The sequence below is a fragment of the Phocoena sinus genome, chromosome 14 (assembly GCF_008692025.1).
Source record: "Phocoena sinus isolate mPhoSin1 chromosome 14, mPhoSin1.pri, whole genome shotgun sequence".
Classification (NCBI taxonomy): Eukaryota; Metazoa; Chordata; class Mammalia; order Artiodactyla; family Phocoenidae; genus Phocoena; species Phocoena sinus.
Window position 1 is genome coordinate 59,929,063 of NC_045776.1, and position 19,722 is coordinate 59,948,784.

The window sequence follows — 19,722 nt, forward strand, 5'->3', positions numbered from 1 at the left end:
CCAGGGTGAGAGCTGGATATTGCAGGCTCAGTGCCCGCTGTGCAGCTTCCTGAAACACATGCCAACCCAGCCAGAAATCATCAGGTACCAGTAGTTTCAAGTTTTGGGGAGGAAGTTGAGGTCTTCAGTAGATGAAAAATATATTTGGAAATAAATATTGTTTTACTAAGAATACATGAATTGCTTTCACTTCTTACGTGTGACTCCAAAACTCATTCCATTCTTGACAGTGGGCCAAAAATGGGTATAAGAGTTTGTTTAAAATTATACAAACCAAATAACAGAACTTGAGATGTTAGATGATAAAAATCCAGTTTATTCCAAATACTAAAAAGCAAAAAAGCCAACGAACATCAAAAGCCACTACTGTGCAAGGTGTGGAAATATCATGGCAAGTATTAAAACACACCCAGGGACTTCCCTGGCAGTCCAGGGGTTAGGACTCAGAGCTTTCACTGCCGTGGCCCTGGGTTCAATTCCTGGTCGGGGAACTAAGATCCCACAAGCCACGCGACACAGCATAAACAAACAAACAAACAAGTAAATGAATGAATGAATGAATAATACATCCAGCATTTTCCTTACATGAGATGAGGAAGCAGAGTAGTCTGCGTTGTTAAAATGTGAGTTTTGTGCCCTGAGATGCACCTTCGCGTGTTTCTACCTTCTTCTGATGCTGTGCAGTGGCTGAGCCTGCATCTACTGCTATTATCCAAGTGGGAGGGAAGGAACTGAAGACTGACCTCCCCAGAGAGGGATCTGGAATTGCTCTGTTTCAGTTATCAAGTATTCTTAATGAAGAATCTATAAAACACTTACGTATATCTTAAAGAATAATATGAATTTGAACAGCTCTGTACCTACTCAATCACATCCCCTTCTCCCCATCCAGAAGTAACTGCTGCTCTGACTTTTGTGATAACCATCACTTTTTTTCTTTGTACTTTGCCACCCATGTTTGCATATCTAAACAATAGATTTAGGTTTGCCTGTTTTTGAACTTTATGTAAATGGAATAACCCTGAGTGTATTATATGATGGTTTGTCTCTTACCTCAACATGTCTGGGAGATTTCATCACAATGAATGTTAGCTGTACCTTGTCCCGTTTCCACAGCTGTACACTTTTTTTTTTTTAAGGCAGTCTTAATACACTTTATTTACTTTTTAATTTTTATTTACAAATTTATTTATTTATTTTTGGCTGCGTTGGGTCTTCATTGCTGCGCGCGGGCTTTCTCTAGTTGCAGCGAGCGGGGGCTACTCTTCGTTGCAGTGCACAGGTTTTTCATTGTGGTAGCTTCTCTTGTTGCGGAGCACGGGCTCTTAGGCACGCGGGCTCAGTAATTGTGGCTCTCAGGCTGTAGAGCATAGGTTCAGTAGCTGTGGCACACAGGCTTTGTTGGTCCGCAGCATGTGGGATCTTCCCGGACCAGGGCTCAAACCTGTGTCCCCTGCACTGGCAGGTGGATTCCTAACCACTGCGCCACCAGGGAAGTCCCGTGCACAGTTCTATTTGATAAGTGCAACACAACTTATCTATCCATCCTACAGGTGATGGGTATTTGTGTTATTTCTGCCTTGTTATTATGAACATTGCTTCTTGAACATTTCTTGCATATCTCATAGTGCCACGTGTTAGCATTCCTTTAGGTTCAGGTGTGTAAGAGTCTAATTGCTGAGTCACAGGGTGGGCGCAAGCTCAGTTTTACTAGGTGATGCCAATGTTTTCCAAGGAGGACACCGGTAGTGCAGGAGACTTCCTGTTACTCAATGCCCTTAGTGCTGTAAGACGCCAGGGCGTGGAGAGAGATGTGATAAGAATTTCAGTTTGCGTTTCCCCAGTTACCAGGGAAGTTGGCATGTTTTTATTTATTGGCCATTCAAGTTTCGTCTTGTGTGGAGAGCCTGTTCAAGACTTTGCCACCGTTTGGTATATTTACCTTCATCTTGTTTATTCATCTGTCTATCTATCTATCTATCTATCTAATTTGATGGTATGTGTTGAAATATCTTCTCAAATTTATGTCTTGTATTTTCACTCTTTATATATATTTTAAAATTTTTATTTATTTATTCATTTTTGGCTGTGTTGGGTCTTCGTCGCCGTGCGCAGGTTTTCTCTTTTGCGGCGAGTGGGGGCTACTCTTCGTTGTAGCACGCAGGCTTATCATTGCTGTGGCCTCTCTTGTTGTGGAACACAGGCTCTAGGCACACAGGCTTCATTAGTTATGGCACGTGGGCTCTAGAGCACAGGCTCAGTAGCCGTGGCGCACGACTTAGTTGCTCCGTGGCATGTGGGATCTTCCTGGACCAGGGCTGGAACCCGTGTCCCCTGCATTGGCTGGCAGATTCTTAACCACTGCGCCACCAGGGAAGTCCTCTCTTTATATTTTTACAGCATCAGAAGCCTGTAATTCCTACCTAAGAGAATTTATCAAGTTTTTCCTTTATGTTTTTTTGGGGGGAATGGTCGAGGGAGGGTGAATCATTTAAGAAATCTTTCTGCACCCCCGAGATCATGAAGATATTCCACTGTGTTGATTATCTTTTAAAAACTTTACAGTTTTGTTTTCCTGTCTGTCTTTAAGTCACTTGGCACTGATTTTATGTGTGCTGCCTAGTTTCTCCTATGTGGATATCCAGTCGTCTCAGCACTCTTGGTTGTAAAGTCCATTCTAGCCCCGCTGAAATTCCACCTCAGTCGTGTATCACGTGTCCTGGGTGCACAGGTCTGTTTCTAGGGCTCTCTGTTCTGTTTCACAAGCCGACTTACCTATCCTCATACCTATACTACACTGACTTAATTATCACAGCTTTCTCATGAATCTTGATAAATGGTCTTGGACTTCTGATATGATCTGGAATCTCTGTAAGCGATATTTGTTGGCCCCAGGGAAGGTTTCCTGAGGGTGTAGGGTGTGGGTGTGGGTGTGTGTGTTGTGGTCTGGTGGAGATTAGGAGAGTGTTGGGGCGCAAATCTACATGTGTGTGTTGGGGAGTGTTTATTTTTATGGCCGATTTAAAAAATATTTAAATAAACTTTAGTTTAGAATAGTTTTATATTTACAGAAAAGTTGCAAAGATAGTATGGAGTTCCCATATACCCCATATCCAGTTTTCCCTGTTGTTAACATCTTACATTAATTACTGTGGTACATTTGTCACAGCTAAGAAACCTACATTATACTTTATTATACTTTGTATAATACTTTATTATTAACTGAAGTCCATACTTTACTCAGATTTCATTACTTTTCCCATAATATCCCTTTTTTATTATAGGATCCCACCCAGAATATCATATTACATCTAGTTGCCATGCCTCTTTAGGATCCTTTGGGCTGGGACAATTTCTCAGACTTCCTTTGTTTTTGATGACCTTGACAGTTTTTAGTACCAGTCAGATATTTTGGGGACTGTCTCTCAATTGGGGTTTGCCTGATGTGTTTCTCATGATTAGACTGAGGGTTTGTGTCTTGGGGAGGAAGGCCACAGGGGTGAAGTGCTCTTTTCATTACTTTATTATTAATTAAGCATAGCAGGGGTTCATGTTATCAACATGATTTGTCATCCCTGATGATACTGACCTTGATCACCTGGCTGAGGTGGTGACTGTAAAGTTACCCTCCCCCGCTTTGCTTACCATGCTGTTTGGAAGGCAGCCCCTGTTCCCAGCCCTCACTCAAGGGGTAAGGATTGTCCTCCACTGCCTCGGGGGAGGAGTCCCTACATAAATTATTTGTAATTCTTCTGCTGATGAAATTTGTCTCACCCCCATTTTATTTATTCAGTCATTTACTTATATCAGTGTGGACTTATGGATATTTATTTTATACTTTAAGTTATAATGCAGTATTGTATCATTTAATTTGTTACCCAAATTGCTCCCACTTTGGCCGCTGGGAGCTCTTTCTTTTGGCACCTGTGTCCCTTTAACATGTACGCATCATTTTGGGTTTTGAGTACTTCCTTACTTTCTGACACAATAAGATGTTTCAGGCCCATCTTGGATGGCTTAGGCTACAACCCTAGACTCAGCCATTTCTCCAAGCAGCCCTCATTCCTTTTACTGGAGAAGGGTATTTAGAAACCAAGATCTGGGCTGAGTGTGCTCGTTGCTACTGGGGTGTCATTGAGTCTAGGCCCTCTGGGTGAACAGAGCTGGGAAGTATATGTATGTATGCTAACAGGAGTATACATACACACATATCTATAATTATTTCTGTAAGTATCCATTTGTATCTATATTAAGATAAACATAAGTTCATATTGATAACTCTGACTTTAATCCAGAACCATAGGGATCATTGTAACCTTCTTTACAGGGCGGGGGAGGGCTGTTTCAAAAAATTCTCAACTGATGTATGATTAAACAGAGGGATAAGCGTTTGTTGCTGGAGATTTTCTTAGAAGATATAACAATCTTTCCCCTTTCACTTTACATATTGCCCAGACCTTTAGGAGTTCAAAATGTGACTTCTGTGAAGAAATACAGCTATGTCAGTGGTTACTTTCAAATGGCACGATATTTACTTATCTTTATATACTGTTCACTTAGGCGGTGGATTGAAAACAAGTTTAACCGTCATCACCATTATCATCCTTGTCAACCTGAATTGAATGCTTACTGTGTGCCAGATACTATTATAAGTAGTTTAACTGAATCTTCACAGCCCAGTGAGTTACAGTCATTCTCCCATCTTATCGATAAGGAAACAGAGGCATGGAGACTGAAGAGCTTGCCCAGGTCCTGTGGCTGAGAAGGTGTAGGGCCCAGCTTTAAACCCAGGTAGTCTGTCCCAGAGCCGATGTTTGTTCTATGTTCCTCTCCTAAGAAGTACGAACAGGATCCAAGAGGGAAAATAATTTCTGATCTACCGAGAGAAAATAAATGGTAGCTGATTTGATTCTGCTCAGAGAATTTGGAGCTAATGATTTTTTCCAATGGTTTCTCTGGCCTCTTGGGACTAGCCTACATTTCTGTCTGGAGAAGGGGTATTTGGAAGCAGAGGTAATGGCCAGGCCCCCATCGGGAACCTGTGTTTTCTGCTCAGTCCTCATTCGTTTCAAATTCTGACATTTTCCATGAGAAACAGTCCATCTAAGTCTGTGGCAGGAACCTGACACTGCTTGTTTGAACCTGACACCAGGAATTTGGCCCCAGGTTAATAACATTTGCAGACACATTAATAAGCAGGCTCGGCCCCCTGGGAACAGAAATCCTTCCCAGGGTACACATGCCAAGTGCTTTAACTGTAAGCGCTTAGATCATCGTAAAGAGTTATTGTCCAATCAGATATTTATTGAGAAGGTAGTAATTCTTTTTTTTTTTTTAAAGTTCATTTAAGTTTTAGTTCCACCTGGCAGATAAACCAATCTGAGGGTCTAAAAGAACTGGCATTTTGAACAGAGATTTTGCTGATTTAATTATTGCTAACATGGTTGCCTCCTCTGGGTGCTACACAAATATCTTGGATATTTAGAGAAAATACGAGCTGGTAGGAGCACAGTAAGCCCTGATTATGCATTTCAGTGGCTGCTTGAGGGAGCTGGGGAGACGGAGACCACTTCATGACACACAACAGCCTTTGCAAACAGCCTGCAGCCTTCCTCTGATGGGCTTTGGTGGCATGTATTGCTTTTGGCTAGAATGCCTTAAACACATGGGAGGGTTTTGACAAAAATAATGCCAGCAGACATTCAACAGCCTCTCCTGCTCACAGCGCCTTGGTGCGTCCTCATGGCCAGCTTAGTTGGTTGCTTCAGTTTGACCTTGGCTGGAAGGGGGCTGTGGTTGGAGGAGAGAGTAAAATTACAGGGCAAACATTTTTCAGTGAAATGGTAACTGTCGTATCCCAGGAGCCTGGCAGAAGATAAAATGCTTGGTTATTGCTGGTATGGTATTTTAGAAATATAATATACACGCTAGAACACACCAGAAACACCAGAAGTTTTCTGTTGGGAAGAGCTCACGAGGCCACTATTCTTTTATCACTTATAAAATGGTGCCTGGTGAATGTATACTTTATTATGTCCTACGTATAGTCATCTTAATACAGATTTCCAAACTCTGGACTTGATAGTGTCAGATTATGAATTGGATAGACTGCAGAAATATCAAACTCAATATTTTACAGTCTACCTTCTAAAAGAGTTGTTTTCAAGCTATAGAAAGCATAAGAAACGGTCGTGAAGTTGCTAAAATGCCTATTTCTGGGTTATGCCCACTAAACATTCGGCTTCAGTAGGTCTGGGGGAGAGGGGTATTCATTTCTAACAAGGCCTGAATAATCATGGGCTAGGAGGTCTGTAGAACACATCTGAGACTGATGCCCTACAAGATGCATGCGGCATCCTCTGAAGACATCTAGAGAAGCTTAGTGATGGTTGTTAATGTGACAGAGAGAAGTGCGGGAAGCTTGGATGTATGTCGTTTTGTCTCTTTGTTTTTAGCATCAAAGTGTCTTGTTTTTTGACATATGTGTTTAATTTTCTGGGAAAATGAGGACTTTTGTGCACCTGCTCCAAGATACCTGAAAAGTTCTTAGGAGACATGGCTGCTATGCATTTACCCATGAAGTCTGGAATCACATGGTTACCCTGCGAGCAGTGTTTGAGCCCTCCTCTGTCTCCACATGCTAGCATGGCAGATAATAAACGTTTTCATCTTGGCCAGTATGATGCATGAATGATGTGATCCTCATTTTCATGTGAATTTCTTTAATTGCAAGCAGGATTAGGAAAACCAAGATTATCTACTGAGAACTGTTCTTTACCTATATACAAGAACTATGCTTGGGCTTCCCTGGTGGCGCAGTGGTTAAGAATCCACCTGTCAATGCAGGGGACACGGGTTAGAGCCCTGGTCCAGGAAGATCCCACATGCCACGGAGCAAATAAGCCCGTGCGCCACAAATACTGAGCCTGCGCTCTAGATCCCGTGAGCCACAAATACTGAGCCCGAGTGCCACAACTACTGAAGCCCGCACATAGAGCCCGTGCTCCACGGCAAGAGAAGCCACCCAATGAGAAGCCCGCGCACCGCAACGAAGAGTAGCCCCCGCTTACCGCAACTAGAGAAAGCCCGCGTGCAGCAGCAAAGACCCAACGCAGCCAAAAATTAAAAATAAATTTTAAAAAAAGAACTATTCTTTACCTATATCAATTAGAAAATCAAGTAGAAGTTAAAACCCTCTTTATAAGTAACAATGTAAATGAGTAATAGACTGTTTTGGTGTGTGTGTCATTTTTAAAATCTGAAATATTGTAATTCCTAGGAATGAATTCAGCAAGAATTGAGCGAGACCTATATCGATGAATGTTACAGTTCTAGGATAGGACAAAAAAGGTACTTTTTCCTTGGATAGGAAAACTGAGTAGTAGTGTAGAAATGTCAGTTTGCTCTAAGTTGATGAAGACTTCTGTGCACCTGCATCATGAATCCACTGAGCTTCCAGGCAAATTACCGCAGATAATTTAAAGTTGCATTTGTAAAAGGTTTTTACAAAATGATCGTAAAATTCACCTAGAAAAACAAACAGGCAAAAATAGTATTGGAAGGACTAATCTCAGCACGTATTGAAATATATTTTAGTGATTTAGTGATAAAACAATACAGCATTGTCAGGGAACTAGACAGAAAATCAATGAACAGACTACAGAATCAAGACATAGGGTGAAATACATAGGGATATTTAGTATATGATATTTAAATAAGTCCAAAAAAGGGGGATAATTCAATACATGGTTTTGGGATAATTAGGGGAAAAAATGAGAGAAAATAAATTCAGAGTGGATCAAGGATTTAACTGTAAAGCAACAAAACCATAGAAGTTAGAGAAAGCAGTGGAATCTTTAAAATAATCTTGGAATTGGAATGAACTGTTTTAATCATGATACAAAACTCAGAAGTCAAGGAAGAAAGTGATCAATAAGTCTGACTACATGAAAACTCCTGTGTGGAAAAAATGCCATACACAATGTCTAAATACAAATGCTAAGCTGAAAAAAAAGTGGGAAATATATTACAAAAGGCTAGGTTCCTTAGTATGCAAAGAGCGCTTGCAAATAAATTTTTTTTTGTTGTTGTTTGTTTTTTTTTTTTTTTTTTTTTTTTTGGTACGCGGGCCTCTCACTGTTGTGGCCTCTCCTGTTGCGGAGCACAGGCTCCGGACGCGCAGGCTCAGCGGCCATGGCGCACGGACCCAGCCGCTCTGCGGCACGTGGGATCCTCCCTGACTGGGGCACGAACCCGTGTCCCCTGCATTGGCAGGCGGACTCTCAACCACTGCGCCACCAGGGAAGCCCCGCAAATAAATTTTTAAAAATCCAAACAATTGAAACCGAAGTGTGCAGAGAACATGGGTAAGAATATTACAGAACAAGAAATATCTGTGGCTTATGAAAAGTTGTGCACAAACTTTGAATAAAAGTTACTCAGAATTAATGTCAGATTTTTCTCATGGAGTTAGGACTTTGAACTATGATGTAATTTTACTCTTGGGGTGATTTATGGTGGTTAGTGTATTTAATGATGTATCCTGTGTCCCCCGTTCTTCTGTGGAATAGCGATGACTGGCCTGGGAGCCTTCCTGGGCCGTAAAATGAGGGGCCTGAGTCAAATAAATGTACACAGGCTCTGAGGCAGTTTGAGCCTCCTACTTACTTGTTTCCTCCACTTGCTTCATTTCCTCTATGTTTTTGGCATTCTCTAAGAAAGTGGTGACATCTTTGTAAAGATGTATTAAGTAAACACCTTCTATGTACCGGGTATAGTTTTCAGCACTTTATTATATCAACTTACGTTACATTTATATTTTTTATATAAATTAATTTGTTTATTTTTGGCTGCGTTGGGTCTTCATTGCTGCACATAGGCTTCCCCTAGTTGCGGGGAGCGGGGTCTACTCTTCATTGTGGTGCGCAGGCTTCTCATTGCAGTGGCTTCTCTTGTGGCAGAGTATGGGCTCTAGGCGCGCGGGCTCAGTAGTTGTGGTGCGCAGGGTTAGTAGTTGTGGCTCGTGGGCTCTAGAGCGCAGGCTCAGTAGTTGTGGCCCAGGGGCTTAGTTGCTCCGCAGTTTGTGGGATCTTCCTGGACCAGGGATCCAGCCCATGTCCCCTGTATTGGCAGGCAGATTCTTAACCACTTTGCCACCAGGGAAGTCCCTACGTTACATTTAAAATGGTAAAGCGGAGGCCCCGAACCAAGGTGGCGGAGTAGAAGGACGTGCTCTCACTCCCTCTTGCGAGAACACCACAATCACAACTAACTGCTGAACTGTCATCGACAGGAAGACACTGGAACTCGCCAAAAAGATGCTCCACGTCCAAAGACAAAGGAGAAGCCGCAATGAGACGGCAGGAGGGGCGCAATCACAATAAAAGCAAATCCCATAACTGCTGGATGGGTGACTCACAGACTGGAGAACACTTATACCACAGAAGTCCACCCACTGGAGTGAAGGTTCTGAGCCCCACCTCAGGCTTCTGAAGCTGGAGGTCCGGCAACGGGAGGAGGAATTCCTAGAGAATCAGACTTTGAAGCCTAGCGGGATTTGACTGCAGGACTCTGACAGGACTGGGGGAAACAGAGACTGCGCTCTTGGAGGCACACACAAAGTAGTGTGCGCATCGGGACCCAGGGGAGACGGAACCAGACCTAGCTGCTAGTGTTGGAGGATCTCCTGCAGAGGCGGGGGGTGGCTGTGGCTCACCGTGAGGACAAGGACACTGGCAGCAGAAGTTCTAGGAAGTACTTCTTGGCATGAGCCCTCCCAGAGTCTGCCATTAGCCCCACCAAATAGCCCAGGTAGGCTCCAGTGTTGGGTTGCCTCAGGCCAAAGAACCAACAGGGAGGGAACCCAGCCCCACCCATCAGCAATCAAACAGATTAAAGTTTTACTGAGCTCTGCCCACCAGAGCAACAGTCAACTCTACCCACCACCAGTCCCACCCATCAGGAAACTTGCACAAGCCTCTTAGATAGCCTCATCCACCATAGGGCAGACAGCAGAAGCAAGAAGAACTACAGTCCTGCAGCCTGTGAAACAAAAACCACATTCACAGAAAGATAGACAAGATGAAAAGGCAGAGGGCTATGTACCAGATGAAGGAACAAAATACAACACCAGAAAAACAACTAAATGAAGTGGAGATAGGCAACCTTCCAGGAAAAGAATTCACAATAATGATAGTGAAGATGATCCAGGACCTCGGAAAAAGAATGGAGGCAAAGATCGAGAAGATGCAAGAAATGTTTAACAAAGACCTAGAAGAATTAAGGAACGAGCAAACAGAGATGAACAATACAATAACTGAAATGAAAACTACACTGTTAGAAATCAATAGCAGAATAACTGAGGCAGAAGAACGGATAAGTGACCTGGAAGACAGAATGGTGGAATTCACTGTTGTGGAACAGAATAAAGAAAAAAGAATGAAAAGCAATGAAGACAGCCTAAGAGACCTCTGGGACAACATTAAACGTTATAGGGGTCCCAGAAGGAGAAGAGAGAGAGAAAGGACCCGAGGAAATATTTGAAGAGATTATAGTCGAAAACTTCCCTAACATGGGAAAGGAAATAGCCACCCAAGTCCAGGAAGCGCAGAGAGTCCCATACAGGATAAACCCAAGGAGAAACACACCAAGACACATAGTAATCAAACTGGCAAAAATTAAAGACAAAGAAAAATTATTGAAAGCAGCAAGGGAAAAATGACAAATAGCATACAAGGGAACTCCCATAAGGTTAACAGCTGATTTCTCAGCAGAAACTCTGCAAGCCAGAAGGGAGTGGCATGATATACTTAAAGTGATGAAAGAGAAGAAACTACAACCAGAATTACTCTCCCAGCAAGGATCTCATTCAGATTTGATGGAGAAATCAGAAGCTTTACAGACAAGCAAAAGCTAAGAGAATTCAGCACCACCAAACCAGCTCTACAACAAACGCTAAAGGAACTTCTCTAAGTGGGAAACACAAGAGAAGAAAAGGACCTACAAAAACAAACCCAAAACAATTAATAAAATGGTCATAGGAACATACATATTGATAATTACCTTAAACGTGAATGGATTAAATGCTCCAACCAAAAGACATACATTTGCTGAATGGATACAAAAACAAGACCCATATATATGCTGTCTACAAGAGACCCACTTCAGACCTAGGGACACATACGAATGAAAGTGAGGGGATGGAAAAAGATATTCCATGCAAATGGAAATCAAAAGAAAGCTAGAGTAGCAATACTCATATCAGAGAAAATAGACTTTAAAATAAAGAATATTACAAGAGACGAGGAAGGACACTACATAATGATCAAGGGGTCAATCCAAGAAGAAGATATAACAATTATAAATATATATGTACCCAACATAGGAGCACCTCAATACATAAGGCAACTGCTAACAGCTATAAAAGAGGAAATCGACAGTAACACGATAATAGTGGGGGACTTTAACACCTCACTTAAACCAATGGACAGATCATCCAAAGTGAAAATAAATAAGGAAACAGAAGCTTTAAATGACACAATAGACCAGATAGATTTAATTGGTATTTATAGGACATTCCATCCAAAAACAGCAGATTACACTTTCTTCTCAAGTGCACATGGAACATTCTCCAGGATAGATCACATCTTGGGTCACAAATCAAGCCTTAGTAAATTTAAGAAAATTGAAATCATAGCAAGCCTCTTTTCTGACCACAACGCTATGAGATTAGAAATGAATTACAGGGAAAACGTAAAAATCACAAACACATGGAAGCTAAACAATACGTTACTAAGTAACCGAGAGATCACTGGAGAAATCAAAGAGGAAATCAAAAAATACCTAGAAACAAATGACAATGAAAACATGACGATCCAAAACCCATGGGATGCAGCAAAAGCAGTTCTAAGAGGGAAGTTTATAGCAATACAAGCCTACCTCAAGAAACAAGAAAGATCTCAAATAAACAATCTAACCTTACACCTAAAGGAACTAGAGAAAGAAGGACAAACAAAACTCAAAGTTAGCAGAAGGAAAGAAATCATAAAGATCAGAGCAGAAATAAATGAAATACAAACGAAGAAAACAGTAGCAAAGATCAATAAAACTAAAAGCTGGTTCTTTGAGAAGATAAACAAAATTGATAAACCATTAGCCAGACTCATCAAGAAAAAGAGGAAGAGGACTCAAATCAATAAAATTAGAAATGAAAAGGGAGAAGTTACAACAGACACCGCAGAAATACAAAGCATCCTAAGAGACTACTACAAGCAACTCTATGCCAATAAAATGGACAACCTGGAAGAAACGGACAAATTCTTAGAAAAGTATAACCTTCCAAGACTGAACCAGGAAGAAATAGAAAATATGAACAGACCAATCACAAGCAATTAAATTGAAACTGTGATTAAAAATCTTCCAACAAACAAAAGTTCAGGACGAGATGGCTTCACAGGTGTATTCTATCAAACATTTAGAGAAGAGCTAACACCCATCCTTCTCAAACTCTTCCAAAAAATTGCGGAGGAAGGAACACTCCCAAACTCATTCTATGAGGCCACCATCACCCTGATACCAAAACCAGACAAAGATACTACCAAAAAAAAAAAATTACAGATCAATATCACTGATGAATATAGATGCAAAAATCCTCAACAAAATACTAGCAAACAGAATCCAACAACACATTAAAAGGATCATACACCATGATCAAGTGGGATTTATCCCAGGGATGCAAGGATTCTTCAATATATGCAAATCAATCAGTGTGATACACCATATTAACAAATTGAAGAATAAAAACCATATGATCATCTCAATAGATGCAGAAAAAGCTTTTGACAAAATTCAACACCCATTTATGATAAAAACTCTTCAGAAAGTGGGCATTGAGGCAACCTACCTCAACATAATAAAGGACGTATACAACAAACCCACAGCAAACATCATTCTCAATGGTGAAAAACTGAAAGCATTTCCTGTAAGATCAGGAACAAGACAAGGATGTCCACTCTCACCATCATTATTCAACATAGTTTTGGAATTCCTAGCCACGGCAATCAGAGAAGAAAAAGAAATAAAAGGAATCCAAGTTGGAAAAGAAGTAAAACTGTCACTGTTTGCAGATGACATGATACTATACATAGAGAATCCTAAAGATGCCACCAGAAAACTACTAGAGCTCATCAATGAATTTAGTAAAGTTGCAGGATACAAAATTAATGCACAGAAATCTCTTGCATTCCTATACACTAAAAGCAAAAGACCAGAAAGAGAAATTAAGGAAACAATCCCATTCACCATTGCAACAAAAAGAATAAAATACCTAGGAATAAACCTACCTAGGGAGACAAAAGACCTGTATGCAGAAAACTATAAGACACTGATGAAAGAAATTAAAGATGATAACAACAGATGGAGAGATAAACTGTGTTCTTGGATTGGAAGAATCAATATTGTGAAAATGACTATACTACCCAAAGCAATCTACAGATTCAGTGCAATCCCTATCAAATTACCAATGGCATTTTTTATAGAACTAGAACAAAAAAATCTTAAAATTTTTATGGAGACACAAAAGACCCCGAATAGCCAAAGCAGTCTTGAGGGAAGAAAGCGGAGCTGGAGGAATCAGACTCTCTGACTTCAGACTATACTACAACTTACAGTAATCAAGACAATATGGTAGTGGCACAAAAACAGAAATATAGATCAATGGAACAAGATAGAAAGCCCAGAGATAAACCCACGCATATGGTCAACTAATCTATGACAAAGGAGGCAAGGATATGCAGTGGAGAAAAGACAGTCTCTTCCATAAGTGGTGCTGGGAAAACTGGACTGCTGCATGTAAAAGAATGAAATTAGAACACTCCCTAACACCATACACAAAAACAAACTCAAAATGGATTAGAGACCTAAACGTAAGACCAGACACTATAAAACTCTTAGAGGAAAACATAGGAAGAACACTCTTTGACATAAACCACAGCAAGATCTTTTTAGATCCATCTCCTAGAGAAATGGAAATAATAACAAAAATAAACAAATGGGACCTAATGAAGCTTCAAAGCTTTTGCACAGCAAAGGAAACCATAAACAAGATGAAAAGACAACCCTCAGAATGGGAGAAAATATTTACAAACGAATCACTGGACAAAGGGTTAATTTCCAAAATATGTAAACAGCTCATGCAGCTCAATATTAAAACAACAAACAACGCAATCCAAAAATGGGCAGAAGACCTAAATAGACATTTCTCCAAGGAAGACATACAGATGGCCAAGAAGCACATGAAAAGCTGCTCAACATCACTAATCATTAGAGAAATGCACATCAAAACTACATTGAGGTATCACCTCACACCAGTTAGAACGGGCATCATCAGAAAATCTACAAACAGCAAATGCTGTAGAGGGTGTGGAGAAAAGGGACCCCTCTTGCACTGTTGGTGGGAATGTAAATTGATACAGCCACTTTGGAGAACAGTATGGAGGTTCCTTAAAAACTAAAAATAGAGTTACCATACCACCTAGCAATCCCACTACTGGGCATATACCCAGAGAAAACCATAATTCAAAAAGACACATGCACTGCAATGTTCATTGCAGCACTGTTTACAATAGCCAGGTCATGGAAGCAACCTAAATGCCCATTGACAGGCAAATGGATAAAGAAGATGTGGTACATATATACAATGGAATATTACTCGGCCATAAAAAGGAGCGAAATTGGGTCATTTGTTGAGACGTGGATGGATCTAGGGACTGTCATACAGAGTGAAGTAAGTCGGAAAGAGAAAAACAAATATCGTATATTAACGCATATATGTGGAACTTAGAAAAATGGTACAGATGAACCGGTTTGCAGGTCAGAAATAGGCACACAGATGTAGAGAACAAACGTATAGACACCAAGGGGGGAAAGCCGCGGGGGGTGGGGTGGCGGTGTGATGAATTGGGTGGTTGGGATTGACATGTATACACTGATGTGTATCAAATTGATGACTAATAAGAACCTGCTTATAAAATAATAAAGTCAAAAATAAGTAAAATAAAATAAAATGGTAAAGCGTTCGCCCATCTGGCAGCACGGGGGCTAAGCCCTGAGCGAGGGAGACATGATGAGGCTGTTTTACTGAAGGAGAACATTTTACTTCTGTGAGCCGCACGTTGAGCTACCTTCCTCACATTGGCCACTGACTAGGACACCTGTCATTCGGAGATTCTGAACGAGAATTCACTGCCACAGTACTGCTCTTCTGCACGGGAGGCCCAGTGGAGCTCACCTGTCTCCGTTGACTTTCAGGAGGGACACAGGAGGTGAGCTTGCCAGTGAACCCCTAGGTGCAGAGTGCTATTCTGCCCTGGCCTGCAGGTGGGATGCACCTCCTGACAGGTGGGGCCCAGGAGCTCCTTCTTGGGATCCCTGACCTCCTCGCCCCCTGCCATCCGTGGAGGAGGCTCATGGGGAATTAAATAGCCCTGGGGTTGGAATGAGTCAGCTGCCGTGTTGCTGGGTTACACCCACCAACAACAAAACACGGACCCTCACTGGGCGGCACAGCCTGTTGAGAAATCCGGAGCCACAGGAATGCTGTTTCCTGCCCTCCTGCCCCACAGGGAGCCTCCCAGGGCTGTGGGCTCTGCCTGAGTCCCAGACACATACCGTCCACGCTGCGTGGACCCCGTTGAAATATAACACCTGATTACCGTCCGAGCCTGGGGCTGGGAGGAGATGCCCCCTTTCCTGTGTTTTCAGCCCTAAGCCTCCTTCCTGGCCCTTTCAGACGGCTGGGTGAGTCTTCGCCCCCCAGGACTTTTCCAGTTGTCCTTGTCAGCACTCCCCATCCTTCCTCCGAAGACCCCATGGTCCCTCTACCTCAGTCCTCCTCTCTGCTGAAGGCCAGTGGGGGTGACTGTCACTCAGTCATTCAGTGGGTACTTACCAGTCACCTTCTAGGTGCCTGGCACTGCTAGGATCCTGGCCCCTTAAAAACAAAACGTGATCCTGATCGTAAGAGATCCACAGCCCGTTAGGGAGACAGAATCTCACCAGGATGATGGCAGCCCCCAGGCTGCTCTCGAGGAGGGGGTGCTGCGCGGAGCTCTCCAGGAGGCCACGTGTGGAAGGGGGTGGGGAGGGGTGGACCAGAGCGTGTGCAAGGTCCAGAAACAGACGTGAGCACAGCAAGGTCCTAGAGCGGCTGTCCCGTCGGGCATGAACGGGGAGGACTCAGGCAGGAAGCCTCGTCCTGCCAAGGCGCTAGGTTTCATGGGTTGGAAGACATGGAAGAATTCTATTCACGGGAATACTTGATGGATCTGTAGTTTTGAAAGATCCCCACGGTGGGCCTGGGGGTGATACATTGCAGGAGGCTGGAGGACCAGTTAGAGACAACAGCAGAAACCTGAGTGATGGAGACTAGGGCCTGATCACTTCGGGCTGAGAGGGGAGGGGACGCCTTGTAGGCACCTCCAGGGCTTTTGGCCTAGGAAACAGCAGGTTTACAGGGAGAGCCGCCGGTTTGTGGCTGAAAGGCGGTGAGTATAAATAGAGAAGTGATGGTTTCCAAGCCCATTTGCTTTCCACACGGCTGTGAGCCCTCTGAGGCTGTAACCGCATGCCCAACACAGGCCAGTCTGCTGGAGGCAGCCGCCCATCCCAGATCCTGACCCGTGATGCTTTCACCAGCACCCCCGCCCCGCTGTCACCCAGCTCTGCACGCTCATCCTGACTCCGTTTCTTCTTATGGTCCCTGGAAGTTGGTGTTTTTCTCCATGGTCTCCAGGGTGACTTCTGGGTGTCCTGACTTTGTGTATGTAGCTTCATCTTGAGAGTCTGAAAATACTCTTTCCCATCAAAATTGACTAGCTGTGTGTTTATACCTTGGCTTGGGCGGACTCGTTTCAGTTTACCTGTTTAAGGCCTATCACAGCGCCCAGCCTATGGCAGACATTCGGTAAATATTCGTTGAAAGAAATGAAGGGGGCTTCCCTGGTGGCGCAGTGGTTGAGAGTCCGCCTGCCGACGCAGGGGATATGGGTTCGTGCCCCGGTCTGGGAGGATCCCACATGCCGCGGAGCAGCTGGGCCCGTGAGCCATGGCCGCTGAGCCTGCGCGTCCGGAGCCTGTGCTCGCAATGCGAGAGGCCACAACAGTGAGAGGCCTGCGTACCGCAAAAAAAAAAAAAAAAAGAAATGAAGGAAAGTCATGGATGCCATGTCTCCTGTGATGGTGATTACAGAAGACCGGTTGATGCTGGCACCTTCCAGTCTCCCCGGGCTGTGTGTGGCCTCCCCTGAGACACAGCTGGGGGATTCCAAGGTCACCGGATGGTCACACATCTAGCAGGGGCCCCGAGGAAGCAGCCACTCACCTCCCCAGGGTTCTCCTTTCAGATTGTAGCTGTACCATTTGTTCCAGTGACAATTCTTGGACACCGACCAGGTGTCCCGCAGCTCAGCCCATTTCTGATGCTGACTGACCCACAGTTAACACCGACCCCATGGGTCATGAACTCGGTCCCACGAGACTACCCGCCCCTTCAGACGCCAGCTCAGGTCTTGGTTATCCCCAAGTCACCCACGCTTCTGCGCAGCAGACGACGCATTCTGGGTGTCCATGACTGGCCCGCCCAGGTTCAATGATTCACTAGAACAGACAGACCTCAAGAAAGCACTAGGCTTATGGTTCATTTTTATAAAGGGTACAACTCAAGACCAGGCAAATGGAAGAGACACATAAGACAAGGTTTGGGGGGTAGGGAGGGGCTGTTATGTGGAGCTCTAATGCCCTCTCTGGGCACCCCACCCACCCAGCACCTCCGTGTGTTCACCAACCCGCAGCTCCCCACGCCTTGCGTTCAAGGCTTTTTATTGAGCTGTCATTACTTGGTCGTGACTGATTAAATCTCCAGCCCCCCGCCCAAGGTTGGGAGTAGGGCTGAAAGTTCCCCCTCCTCTACTCAGCTGGGCAACCAGCTCCGGTCCTGCAGCCACTTCTGACACGGCCCCCCCCCCCATCAGAAACTCAGGTGTGGTCTCCTGGGGGCTCTTAATGAATAACAAAGACGCGCCGACCACTCGGGAAACTCCATGGGCTTCAGGAGTTCTGCACCAAGAACCAGGGACAAAGACATATTTTGTGTGATATCACCGTGGTGAGACACACTTTCTCAGACCCAGGAGTGGGTGGTCCTTCTAATCTCAGGTCATTTAAGAGGAGCGGGACTTGCCTGGCCTCCAGACTCCTGGCATGAGAACCTGTTCTACAGGACGGGCTGCACCTGGCCCTGCCTCCGCCCCTCCTCCAGTGTGCTGCAGTTTGGGGTTCTTTCTTTGTCTGTAAAGATTGAAGGAACAATTTCTGGAATGTGGGTGCCTGTTCGCTCGTTGTGACAGGAGCAAAGGGGGCAGAGCCAGAGGGCCCTGCGTTGGCCCCTGTCTCTGCCCTGAGTCACTGTGTCACCTTGGCAAGTCATTTGTTTAACGAGACCCGTTTCGAAACCTGGGGGAGATCTGAGGACGCGCTTCTCTTCTCTCTGCATTTCAGGGCCCAGCGTTGTTGTCTCTGAGAGAACTAACCCTTCTCGGAGGTTTACTGTGGTCCTCGGGATGGATAGGTTGTATTGCATTGCAAGTGACTTTGTTCCCACCGTAACCCTGGCAGAAACTTTTCTGCTCGTCTTCGTCCAGTGAGGGGGCTGATGAGAGGGGAGTTAAGAACGCAGGGGAGGTGTTGCTGCAGCTTCCTTGGTTGCCAGATGGGCCCCTACCCCAGGGAGAGATGAGCAGACACAGCCCGTCTTATCTGCTCCACCTTTGGGCAGAGAGGAGCCCCACCCTTCAATTTGTGATTTGATAAAGACTGCCCAGAAGACAGAAGAAATAGGGTGACTTGCCAAACAGAACCTAGACAAGCCCTCTTCTGAAATATTTCAACTGTAAAATTCACCGCCACCAAAAAACTGAAGACATTTTTAATAGCTGAGAGGCCCGGGGCTTGTCTGTTAGAAAACAAGAAAGAGGGTAGCTTCAGGAGGGCCATTTCGCCCGGTGCATCTTTGGTGAGAATGATAACGCAAGTACAGGTTCCAGCTGACACGGCTCAGGAGGCCTCTTTTCTCCTGGGACCACCATCTTGAAGGTGGCAGTGGGACCCTTTCCCAGGAAGTGCCTGAAAAGTCCTCCTCTCATATGATTTGGGGTCTGGAGAGAATTTAAATGCCAGGTAGAAGTTGCCCAGTAACTTTTTTAAAAATATACATTTATTTTATTTCTGGCTGCACTGGGTCTTCGTTGCTGCGCGCGGGCTTTCTCTAATTGCAGCGAGCGGGGGCTCCTCTTTGTTGCGGTGCGCGGGCTTCTCATTGTGGTGGCTTCTCTTGTTGCGGAGCACGGGCTCTAGGCACGTGGGCTCAATAGTTGTGGTGCACGGCTTAGTCGCTCCGCGGCATATGAGATCTTCCTGGACCAGGGCTCGAACCCACGTGCCCTGCATTGGCAGGAGGATTCTTAAACACTGCGCCACCAGGGAAGCCCTTCCCGGTAACTTTATGCACCAGTTGAAACCATCGATGAGGCCTGTAGAAGAACTGCCCTCCCAGTTTTGATTTTCCCTGCCCTCTGCCCTTTCCCTGTAGCATCCCCCTAGCCCAGCCCTGCATTCTCTTGCCTGCAGCACTGGAGGAGCTGGCGAACTCTCCCCTGCCTCCCCGTCTAG

The 19,722-nt window shown here is 44.3% G+C and overlaps 1 protein-coding gene across 13 annotated transcripts in view; it reads left to right on the top strand.

The window, feature by feature from the left end:
- The window catches only part of RAB31 (RAB31, member RAS oncogene family), a 111,801-nt gene that overhangs the window by 73,725 nt on the left and 18,354 nt on the right, over positions 1–19,722 (top strand). For 3 of the 13 annotated variants that reach the window (XM_032602756.1, XM_032602755.1, XM_032602765.1), the window contains exon 6: positions 9,293–17,172. The exons of 8 other annotated variants lie outside the window; for them this stretch is intronic. In XM_032602756.1, coding sequence (XP_032458647.1) covers positions 12,629–13,642 — 1,014 coding nt within the window. In that variant the 5' untranslated portion in view covers positions 9,293–12,628 and the 3' untranslated portion in view covers positions 13,643–17,172. Of the gene's footprint in view, positions 1–9,292; positions 17,173–19,722 lie in introns of those variants that run through there. 2 more of the 13 variants (XM_032602758.1, XM_032602761.1) reach the window with 1 other exon arrangement.